The 12,437-nt window shown below is 42.8% G+C and overlaps 1 protein-coding gene across 1 annotated transcript in view; it reads left to right on the top strand.

Moving 5' to 3' along the window:
* LOC141133958 (dynein axonemal heavy chain 3-like) overlaps positions 1 to 12,437 on the top strand; it is a 3,453,856-nt gene that overhangs the window by 1,197,437 nt on the left and 2,243,982 nt on the right. Inside the window, exon 28 of the mRNA XM_073623563.1 lies at positions 7,317 to 7,425. Within this exon, the coding sequence (XP_073479664.1) occupies positions 7,317 to 7,425 (109 nt within the window). The remainder of the gene's footprint in view (positions 1 to 7,316; positions 7,426 to 12,437) is intronic.

The raw sequence follows: 12,437 nt of genomic DNA, 5'->3' as shown, positions 1-12,437 counted from the left end.
TAGTGAGTGTACAGCTTGTATAACAGTGCAATTTTCTGCCCCCTCAAAAGAACTCAACACACAGCCATTAATTTCTAAACCACAGGCAACAAAAGTGAGTACACCCCTAAGTGAAAATGTCCAAATTGGGCCCAATTAGCAATTTTCCCTCCCAGGTATCATGTAACCATCTAGTGTTACAAGGTCTCAGGTGTGAATGGGGAGCAGGTGTGTTAAATTTGGTGTTATCACTCTCACTCTCTCATACTGGTCACCGGAAGTTCAACATGGCAGCTCATGGCAAAGAACTCTTTGAGGATCTGAAAAAAAGAATTGTTGCTCTACATAAAGATGGCCTAGGCTATAAGAAGATTGCCAAGACCCTGAAACTGAGCTGCAGCATGATGGCCAAGACCATACAGTGGTTTAACAGGACAGGTTCCACTCAGAACAGGTCTCGCCATGGTTGACCAAAGAAGTTGAGTGCACATGCTCAACGTCGTATCCAAAGGTTGTCTTTGGGAAATAGACGTATGAGTGCTGCCAGTATTGCTGTGGAGGTTGAAGGGGTGGGGGGTCAGCCTGTCAATGCTTAGACCATATGCCGCACACTGCATCAAATTGGTCTGCATTGCTGTCATCCCAGAAGGAAGCCTTTTCTAAAGATGATGCACAAGAAAGTCCACAAACAGTTTGCTGAAGACAAGCAGACTAAGGACATGAATTACTAAAACCATGTCCTGTGGTCTGATGAAACCAAGATAAACATATTTGATTCAGATGGTGTCAAGCGTGTGTGGCAGCAACCAGGTGAGGAGAACAAAGACAAGTGTGTCTTGCCTACAGTCAAGCATTGTGGTGGGAGTGTCATGGTCTGGGGCTGCATGAGTGCTGCCGTCACTGGGGAGCTACAGTTCATTAAGGGAATAATGAATGCCAACATGTACTGTGACATAATGAAGCAGAGCATGATCCACTCTCTTTGGAGACTGGGCCACAGGGCAGTATTCCAACATGAGAAGGACCCCAAACACACCTCTAAGACGACCACTGCCTTGCTAAAGAAGCTGAGGGTAAAGGTGATGGACTGGCCAAGCATGTCTCCAGATCTAAACCCTATTGAGCATCTGTGGGGCATCCTTAAATGGAAGGTGGAGAAGCGCAAAGTCTCTAACATCCACCAGCTCCGTGATGTTGTCATGGAGGAGTGGAAGAGGACTCCAATGGCAACCTATGAAGCTCTGGTGAATTTCATGCCCAAGGGTGTTAAGGCAGTGCTGGAAAATAATGGTGGCCACACAAAATATTGACACTTTGCTTCCAAATTGGACATTTTCACTTAGGGGTGTACTCACTTTTGTTGCGAGCGGTTTAGACATTAATGGCTGCGTGTTGGGTTATGTTGGGGGGACAGCAAATTTACACTGTTATACAAGCTGTACACTCACTACTTTAAATTGTAGCAAAGTGTCATTTCTTCAGAGTTGTCACATGAAAAGGTATAATAAAATATTTACAAAAATGTGAGGGGTGTACTCATTTGTGTGAGATACTGTATACATGAAATACACTGCAGCTAACTGAATCAACTGCCTGCCTAAAGTATATTAGAAACAGTACAGCAGGAACAGTCTGCAGTGAGATCTAGCGAAACTGTATGCAGTGTATATATATACAAAACCGGGATGCATATATATATACTGTATATACTAAATATACACTACAGCTAAATGAATCACCTGCCTGCCCAAACTAAATGAAATGACACTCTCTCTGCCTCTCTCTGTCTCTCTCTGTCTCTCTCTGTCTCTCTCTTGAAAATGCCACCAACACACTACACACGACCGATGTGCAGGCGGCCTTATATAGTGTGGGGTGTGGACTTAACCCCCTAAACCATAATTGGTCAAAGGCACCCTGTCTTTGGCCAATTATGGCTCTCTTCGCTGACGGTGCTGTGATTGGCCAAAGCATGCGGGTCATAGTGCATGCTTGGCCAATCATAAGCCAGCAATGCACTGCGATGACGCAGTGCATTGTGCGCCGTGATGCGCCGCTCAAATTTGGCGCGAACGGCCCATAATGTTCGATCTTCGAACGATCGAACAGCCAATGTTCGAAGTTGAACTCATGTTTGACTCAGACAGCCCATCCCTAATCCCAATCCTCCTTTCCAGTCTGCTGCACCCCTTACCTGCAGTCACCCCTTCCTGCAGTCACCTACAGAGCTTCAGTGGCTAAGCCAAAGAAAAAACAAAAGTTTTTCCCAACCAAAACGATCCTGCCTTTAACCCAACCTGCCTCCACACCCACCAATCTGTCCCAGCTTGAAGTTTCAGTGCCAGTATCCCAGCCTGAAGTGCCAGAGTTCCAGCCCGAAGTGCCAGAGTTCCAGCCCAAAGTGCCAGAGTTCCAGTCCGGGGTGCCAGTGTTCCAGCCTGAAGAGCCAGTGTTCCAGCCTGAAAAGCCAGTGTTCCAGCCTGAAGAGCCATAGCCAGCATTCCAGCCTGAAGAGCCAGAGCCAGCATTCCATCCTGAAGAGCCAGAGCCAGTGTTCCAGCCTGAGGAGCAAAAGCCAGCGTTCCAGCCTGAAGAGCCAGAGCCAGTGTTCCAGCCTGAAGAGCCAGCGTTCCAGACTGAAGAGCCAGAGCCAGCGTTCCAGCCTGAAGAGCCAGAGCCAGCATTCCAGCCTGAAGAGCCAGAGCCAGCGTTCCAGCCTGAAGAGCCAGCGTTCCAGTCTGAAGAGCCAGAGCCAGTGTTCCAGTCTGAAGAGCCAAAGCCAGCATTCCAGTCTGAAGTCACGGTGTCCCAGTTTCTCAGTCTGTGGGTGCGTTGCCCATTTCCCGGCCTGTGGAGTCTGCTGCCCAGCCTGATGTGTTCCTGTCTGCTGCCCAGCCTGATGTGTTCCTTTCTGCTGCCCATTCAGATGTGTTCCTGTCTGTTGCCCAGCCTGATGTACCTGTGCCTGCTGCCCAGATTGATGTGCCCGTACCTGCTGCCCCACTTGATGTGCCCATGCCTGCTGCTCCGCTTGGTGTGCCTGCTGCCCTGCTTGATGTGCCTGTGCCTGCTGCCCCACTTGATGTGCCTGTGCCTGGTGCCCCTGCTTGATGTGCCTGTGCCTGCTGCCCAGCTTGAAGTGCCTGCTGCCCAGCTTGATGTGCCCGTGCCTGCTTCCCAGCTTGATGTGCATGTACCTGCTGCCCAGCTTGATGTGCCCTTGCCTGCTGCCCCGCTTGATGTGCCTGTGCCTGCTGCCCTGCTTAATGTGCCTGTGCCTGCTGCCCAGCTTGACGTGCCTGCTGCCCAGCTTGAAGTGCCTGCTGCCCAGCTTGATTTGCCCATGCCTGCTGCCCAGCTTGATGTGCCCATGCCTGCTGCACAGCTTGATGTGCCCGTACCTGCTGCCCAGCTTGATGTGCCTGTGCTGGCTGCCCAGCTTGATGTGCCCATGCCTGTTGCCCAGCTCGATGTGCCTGCCGCCCAGCTTGATGTGCCAGCTACTCAGCTTGAAGTTCCTGTGCCTGCTACCCAGCTTGACATACTTATTGCCCAAGCTGAGGTGACTTTGCCCGCTGCCTGGCTTGACGCCATGGACTTTCCCCAGCAACGGCTAGTTGGAGCATTCGGAGGTCACTCCTTCGAGGGGGGTATTGTTGGGAAAGGTTCCCTCCACTGGTAATATCTACCATTTGGCATGCAGTACTGAAGTCCATCAGCATGGCAGTTTGTAACTGTCAGAAGAGCCTTTCCCTGCTGGTATTATGTGATCTTTGGGCCGCAGTACTGGCATTCACCAGCGGGTGGTTCCTGGCAGTGTGGATTCCTCTTGCAATCAGGCATCACTTGAGTCTAATTGAGATGTGTATAAATACCCAGCAAGTGCACACACCTTGCCTTGGTATTGTCCTTGTGCCCTGACCTGCAACCTGTTAATCTGTTATCCTGATCCTGGACCTGAACCCTGTATCCTGTATCCTGAACCTGTTTGTATCTGTTCTTGTATCCCTGGGTCCTTGCCCTGAAGCCTGATTCCTTCCATCTTGTTCCCTCTCTGTTTACTCCTGCCCCCCATCTGCTGATCTCATGTTTATGACCCTGGCCTGGCTTGACTATGATTCTGGTACTCCCTTTTGCTATATATACTGGTTGGTTTATTATCACTGTTTGGTTGTTCAGTTTGTTCACTCTGTATTGGTGGTGTGTTCACATTTGTATGAATTTACTTTAATAAACTTACTTACTCTCACCTATTTATGTCTGGTTCACTCTGTCGCAGTCACACAGTTCTGGTCACATCTGGTTTATGACACATTCATTCTAGGACTATTGCATTTCATTTTGACAAATAATATTTTTTTGTTTAACTGCTCCCACTACCTCCAGGTGCAGGGGGTTGTGATGGGGACACGTTGTGCCCCATCATATGCCAACCTATACCTGGGGAGGTTGGGAGAGACACATTTTTTTCATGTGAAGAATTGCAAGAAAGCCTTAGCAAAGTACTTATATGGTGAAGGTTCATTGATGATATCTTTGTGATATGGACAGGTTCCAGGGAAGACTTATTTTTCTTTCTGGAAATTCTCAAGTTGAATGATTTCAACTTGAAATTCACAATGAATTATGAACAGAGAACCATAAGCTTCCTTGATATCCAAATTTTCATCAATGATGATGGAAATATTGGTTCAACCTTACTTCGCAAACCATCAGCAGGCAATACAATTCTTCACTCTACAAGCTCCCATCCTAGACCCCTTGTCTCAAGCATACCATACAGCCAATATCTTAGATTGAAAAGAAATTGCAGTCGACAGGAAGACTATGAGATAGAGGCTAAAGCCTTGCAAAATCGCCTCTTGGCAAGAGGCTACACTCGATCATGCCTCAAAAAAGCCTACCATATAGCTAACATAAAAGAAAGAGACGCCCTCATTTTTGCCAATAAAACTTAAAAAACTGATCAAAAAGTCTGACTAAAAACTCGGTTTTCAGGACAGCATTGGCAGGTCAGAGATATTATCAATAAATATTTGCATCTATTAGTAGCTGATGATGTTGTATCAAAATACTTTAGCCCTTTTCTTCAAATTACCTATAAAAGGTCACAATTCATAAGGGATCAACTTCTCCATAGTCACTTAACAATTCAATCTAAACATCAGGCTTGAAAAAGTATGGGGAATAGGTCATGTGGAAGATGCAATTTTTGCAGATACCTGATAAATGCTAGTCAGGTAATGCTTCCAAATGGAGAAAGCTATAGGCCCAATTTTTATGCTGATTGCCAGATGATAGGTGTTATATCTTATATGGAATGTGAGTGCAAGGCCTTTTGCAAAACCAAAAGACCCTTTTTTTCACAGGGTTAGGGACCATGTGTCATTGGTCTCCAAATAGAAAATGGAGACTCAAATTAGCTGACACATGGGTCTCTATCATGGGTTTAGGTTATCCATGATGACATTTTTTGCCAGTGAGCACATACCTATACATGGGGGGGGAGTTTTGATAAATTACTTTTACAGCGTGAAACAAAATGGACCCACACCTTATCAGCTATTAAACATCCTGGACTGAACGAGTCCATTAGTTACAAGCCTTTCTTGTGAGCCATTAAAGTCTTCTCTTTTACAAAGAGAACCTTTAGACTATGATAAAAATAGGATCTTTTTGATCTGATAGATTTAAGTTTTTTTTCTTGTTTATTTTTGTATACTTTGTAATGCGATATGACTTTGAGGGGAGGAGCTGTTCAAGGGTCCCCATTTTTGATGGTATACCTGTACCCTGTTATTATCCCAAACCTACTTTACATTTTCTGGTGGTACTATAGGGATACATAAATATATTTAGATTCATTTTTTAGGTTCATTTGTCAACACCCACTAGATTTACAGATGGTGGTGTTATTCCCCATTTAAGCCACTAGATGACATTTATCATATTGTTAACTATGGAGGATTGTTGCTGGGAGATGGGTGACCATAAGTCCACCCAGGGTGTCATCACGGCTGGCTCTGGGGTATCCCTATGGGTCTGTGGTGCTGGCGCCATCTGCCACTCGTTTAGTGCTTTCCCTAGGTAGGCTCTGACCCACTGTTCTTTCATTGGGTGATTGAGTGTTTGATGGATTGGCCTGAATTCACTCTTAGCTCTAGGTGGATTTTACAACATAGTGGCGTTGGCTTCAACCCACCCAGCCATGACCTCACATTGGGCGTGGCTCGCGCATGCACAGTGGCTTTTCTCAGTGTCAGCACATACACCGGAGCCTTTGGATGCTGGTGGATGTGGAGAGGGTATAAATGGACCTCCTTAACTGTCCATTGGTCATTCTTGGAGTGAGGAGAGATGTCAGGCATTGCTCTGTTGAAGGTAAATGTAAGCTTTGGTATGTCAATGTCAATATCCTCCTGACATCTGAGCCGTAATTTGATGCTTTTTTGGATGCATGGTATTATCAGGTGGGGATCCTCTGAGCTCCTTAGTTTATACCTTTTTTGAGAATTTCTACTATGTGTTTTTTTTTCTTTGTTTCTTTTATGTTATCTATACAATTGTGAATAATATTTCATGATTCTAATGATCTGTTTTTAATCTGTAGTGACCATTTACGCAGTACTTATCTCCTGAGGAAGCCATCGCATGGCAAAACATGTAAAGCAAGAAAATACTGCGGTCTTTCTCTTACATATGGTTATTGTATGATGATATCATGATGATTTTACTCAACCTTGTATAAATAAATCTTTTATGTATATATTGTTTCTTGATTGGTTCTTGGCACCTATAAAGTTTCACTATCCTCTCTTTACAAAATCTCTTCAATTAAGGGATATTGTGCCTTTTTGATTCTCCAACATCCAGCAATTTCCTAATTCTACTATATCATCTGCTTTCAGAATAGTGGAACAATAAAATAAAACATTTTAATAAAGGTTTAACATTTCTGCATTTACCTCTTGCAAATGCTTTAACTAAAATAAAAGTAAACCAGCTCTACTCTAAAAGGACAGAAGTATTCTGTAAATAGCCTTTTGTTTATTCTTACTAATATTCACTATGTATTGTTGTGCTTTGGTAATGACCTCTATATTACAGCCCGTGCTGTTTACTTAACTATGGAGTTTCTAGCCTTAATGTAGTTTAAAAAGCTCATTAGGGATTATAACATATGAACACTTTCCTCTGAAACATATTAAAATATAATGTTTTAATATTTATTTTCATTTTCTACATGTACTTAAAACTTCGCTGACACTGCAGTTTCTGGTAAATAAGATTTTGATCAGCTTTATTAAAGAAACAAGCTGTGCATTTTTTTCTTCCAGAACTCTAATGGGAGCTCTGCAGCTAAACCTAGGAGGGGCTCCAGAAGGGCCAGCGGGAACAGGAAAAACAGAGACATGCAAAGATTTGGCAAGAGCAGTAGCAAAACAGGTAATACATTCTATATATATAGCTATAATAGTCTATATATACACACATCATTTATACTACACAGACTAAAAAGCACAGAAAATACAAAATGTTCAGACACTGCAAACCTCAAAAACCTGATTGGTTTTAACCTTTAAACTTGAAGTCCATCCAGATACAAAATGTACAAATGAATGCAGCTCTGTATTTATTAATAAATCAGTAAAGGCTAAGTTCACTTTTTTTTCTAAATTCCAGCTCTCCTATATACCTCTGTTGCAGAAAAATAAAAGCTTTCTTTGATTTTTAGAACAAGACCTTACATTAGCCCCTGCTGAATTTCTTAAGAAGGCTTTATCACTTCCTGTTATGTAGATTTGAGACTGAGAAACAAGTAAGACACAGGAAGGAGTTTACCAGCTGACCTCACTAGCACACACCCATCAACTATGTTTGCACAGCTTCCCGGCATCCCTTCCAGCGTGCATTTGTCTGGTTTGTCAATGTAGGCTTTCACAGCTGCTATGTCCACATGCTAAACTCTCTGGGGCCTCATGCAGCCCACGGGTTGAACACTCCTGATGTAGTGCAATGGCCTGCCTGATTGGATAAAGAGGGAATGGATAGATAGGTGGGTCCTCCTATTCCATAGTTTTGGTAAATCTAAAGGAGATTGTACAGAGATTGTACAATCAGATTGTACAATCAGATTGTTTAGTGTATGACCACCGTTAAAACAACTAAAATTAACTAGTTGCACTTTCAGTGCCATTCATTGTTAATGGCAAAGCAGACACATGAAAAAAACGGGTGACAAACACAACAAAATACGCAATAAAAAACATGCAACTTGCACCATGCCATAATGTCTCATGAGCTACTTTGCCATGTGTAGGACATTCCATTGAAATCAATGAGCTGCCCTGTGAGCGGCACAGAAAAAAACAAGCCAAAAAATGTACGTTTCCACTACACTAGGTGTGAATGGGGCCTGAAAGTGAAATTGCTTTGTTTGCACAAAAACAATGAGGCTTCATTCACATCTGTGTTTCTAAACACATAGCAAACCACGCAGAAAAAGCATGCTTTGCCATGCATTTCAGAAACAAATGCACCAAAAAGCATGGTAAAAAATGCATCATGCTCCACTCTAAAAAAAGTTCTGGATCTTCTTTGGAGCAGACACACTCCAAATGCCCCCCCCAAAAAAACATGTGCAGGATTGCGAGTTCCCACTATGTGAAGAGTGCATAGAGCAGCCCCAATCCTCCTCTTCTGGGGTGCCCTGTTAGCGCTCCTGGCTCCTCCTCTGCATCAGGGGCCTCCACGGAGAGACATTTTTCATGGGGCACTCGGGTGGGAGCACCCCTAAGTCCTGCTGCTGCTTCGTCCATTAACACAGACATTAACACAGACAGCAGTACTTTACCCTGCCCCCCACTCTCACGTCATTGAATTTGATTGACAGCAGTGGGAGCCAATGGCTCCTGCTGCTATCAATCTATCAAATGAGGACAGAGACAGGAGCCGCTGGGCTTGTGCTTGTCGCTGGAACGGACGGGTTCCAGTAAGAAAAAGGGGGGCTCTGGGGCAGCTGCAGCACAGAAGGTTTTTCACCTTAATGCATAGAATGCACTAAGGTAAAAAAACATGAGACATTACAACCCCTTTAAGAGAACAAGTAGGTGGTGATATAGTAATTATGGTGGTGTGGTCCAGACTGGTAATGCACACCCTATCACACCCTTTTCTGTGATGCAAAAATAGAGAGAATGATGGGAGCTGACCTACAGGAAGTGATGCAAGCGGTAAGAAATATTTAAAAACTCAGAAAAAAACATGACATTTCAAACCATCTGTGGATGAGGTAATTGAACAATAAGAACAATGGGATTGCTGGGCCAGAAATGATATTACAAAAGGATTCTACTTAATATGAAAAGTGAAATTCTGCCCGAAAAAGTGAACTTAGACTTTAAAGTGATACTAAACACACACTGTTTAATTTACATTGTCTCTTCTATTTCTGTATATGGATGATGGCACTATAATTATTTTATTAAGTACCTTTTTCCTAATCGATATAGAGCTTTCACATGACCCAGATCTTTCCCAGCCTGTCTGCAGGGATACATAAGCAGGAGGAGCTTCTAGTCCTCTAAAAAAAAAAAGCCTTTGGAATACAGAGTGAAAATAGATAATTAAAATCAATAAAATGTTTTAAAATATATATTTGAAATTAAATATTAATTCTTTTTTGGCAATAATAGTGTGTGGGCGGATTTCTGCCAGTCACAGGCTGTGTCAGACCCCTCCAGCCTGTGTCTTAGAATAAGGGAGGGAGGGAGGTGAAGCCTCCATTCCCCAACATGTAATATCCTACCCCCATTGTGTTTAGCTGGTTAGTGGGCATGAAGGAAAAGGGAGGGAGTGGGCTGTCATTTACTACTGTGTATACACACACATGTGTAACTCTATAGTCACATGGGCTGCTCAGATGTGATAGGGAGGAAATGGTCAGCATAGAAACTCACTGAAAACTGAGCATGTGCAGAGTTACCACCACAGCTGCAAAATACCTAACTGAATTGAGGACATGAACAGAAGGCAGAAATAGAGAGCAGCAGGATCAACTGGGTTTTTGCTATTGCTATTGGGATTGATTGTGTGCATTTTCTTTTTTGTTAGTCTGCAAGCGACAGTTATTGTGATTGACAATGGATTTACAAGGGAATTTTTGGTAATTTAATTTTTTTAATAAAGAACTTGACAAACATTTGGAAGCCTTTATTCCTAGCTTACATATTTTTTTGTGAGTGAATAGGGGTACTATGTATTACTAACCCTTATTATTAACTACCTCTACCCAACCACTACATATAAATAGCTGGGCACAGCAGATTACAGATCGGTTACAGGGCCAATGAATATAACCCTGTACCATGGAATTGCTGTTAGACATGTGCATTTGTTTTCATCTGAATGCATTTTTGTCCGAATTTCAGGTATTTTCGTTATCGTTTTAACAAACGATAACGGAGGTACAGAATGCGAAAACAGGAAAGATCCAACATAAACAAATGCTTTATTTTCGTTTTCGTTGCGACAACAGTTCTGTGTCTATCGAACCTGTGGTCGAATGTGCCTAACCTTAACTCTATTAGTCCAAGATTATTCTACATAGAGAGAAAAGATTCAACATAGAGAGAAAAGGTCGCTGCTGGAATTGAGTGGGGGGAGTAAAATAAAAATAATGATGATGATGAATTTTATTGGCCGATTGTGACCAAAGAGGAGGGGCAGTAAAATAGCTAGAACTAAGTACACACGTACAGCCAACTTACTTTCACTTACGATTTGCTAGCAGAGAGAAACACACACTGAATCATTTCAGAAGACAGTCAATCTTAGCTGGTCCGTTTGTCAGAGAACCCGTGTTGTGGGGAGGGATTTCTTATTATAGATTCTATATTATAATGCCATAATGCCATATGTACTTGGAGATTGAGAAACGAATGTGAAAGTTGGCTGACTGTTGGGGTAGAGTAGACCATTTAACATGAATGACGAAGATTCAACAAAGCAACGAAAAACATACAAACGTCGAATCTTTGGCTTATGGTGTCTGTCGAAAGTTCTAAGAAGATTCGACGGAGCAGCTAAACTGTACGACGCTGCAATCGTACATTTCTGGTCAAATGCATCCGCCCATAGGCTATAGAAAATATCTAATGTTGGTTGACTAGTAAAATAATTAATAAATATAATTATTACTAGTCATACAACATTAGAATTCTACTACAGCTAGCTTGTAGGTGGAAAATTTGACCGGAAATGTACACGTACAGTTTAGCTGCTCCGTCAAATCTTTTTTGAACATTCCACAGACACCATAAGCCTTCAATGACAGTTTCTACCTGAATTATTTGGATTTTCGGACGAATGCAATTTTTAACAAAAAACAAAATGAATAAAAATGAATTTTCGGGAGTAACTAAATAAATGTATTTTTCGGACGAAAAGGAAATTCCGAAACAAAATATTTCAGTGTGCACATGTCTAAGTGGTGTGACCAATCAGAGCAATCACAGCTGTAAACAAAGGATGCATGCCTGCAGCCTTTGATGTGTGTTTCTTGTCACAGTGATTAGCTGTCAAAAGAAACTGAATGCTTCCTACAGTCTTCGGGAAATAAAAAAACGATCACCCCCCCTTCCCGAGCAGTACAATGCCCCTGCGGTAACATTGTACTGCTCTGTCTGTTAAATGTTTGGGAAGGGGACTTTAACATGTTTTAGTTTTTTTATGTATTATTTAAACTTTTTCAACTTTTTTTTTCTTAACTTTGATGTTATGACATCTGGGAAAGACAAACCTCTTTGTAATAGCACTAGTGACATGACAGGTCCTTATTAAGGACCTATACGGAGTCTATTAGATCTCGAATATCCCCTCTAGACTCATTAATCATGCTTAGCTTCATCCCTGGCCAGTGCTGCTGGGAAATTAAATTTGAAACAAGAAGTGATAAAATGTGTGTCACTTCCGGGTTCATTCACAGGAAGAAAGATCAATGAATGACTGTTTTCTGATCTCCCTACACTCTACCCTTTGACACCCACCATGACCATTTCAGGTCTGCAGCAGGGATAGAGGAACATGGGATAAATGGTGAGAGTAGTTAGGCTGGTGGGAGGGTGGTGCTTTTTGCCATGTGGGGTAGGGATTGGACAGCTTTAAAGCCAGTCAAATCACTTTTAACCAAAAGCCAACAGCGGGCTTAAGAAGTGTAAAAACATAGTGGGGTTGATTTACTTAAACTGGAGAGTGAAAAATCTGCATAGTAGCCAATCAGCTTCTACAAAAGCTTTGACAAAAACCTGGAAGATGAGGGGGTGTGGCTGACCTCCAATGCAGATGGCCTCTCTGTAGCTCGGCTCTGACACAGTTTGGCTCACCAGACAATTCCACAGCAGCATGGAGACCCAATCATACTCACCATTACAACCCTGCAGTCCCAGCACCAACAGGCA

This window comes from Aquarana catesbeiana, linkage group LG03 (assembly GCF_042186555.1).
Source record: "Aquarana catesbeiana isolate 2022-GZ linkage group LG03, ASM4218655v1, whole genome shotgun sequence".
Taxonomy (NCBI): Eukaryota; Metazoa; Chordata; class Amphibia; order Anura; family Ranidae; genus Aquarana; species Aquarana catesbeiana.
This window is presented reverse-complemented; position numbering and strand designations above follow the sequence as displayed.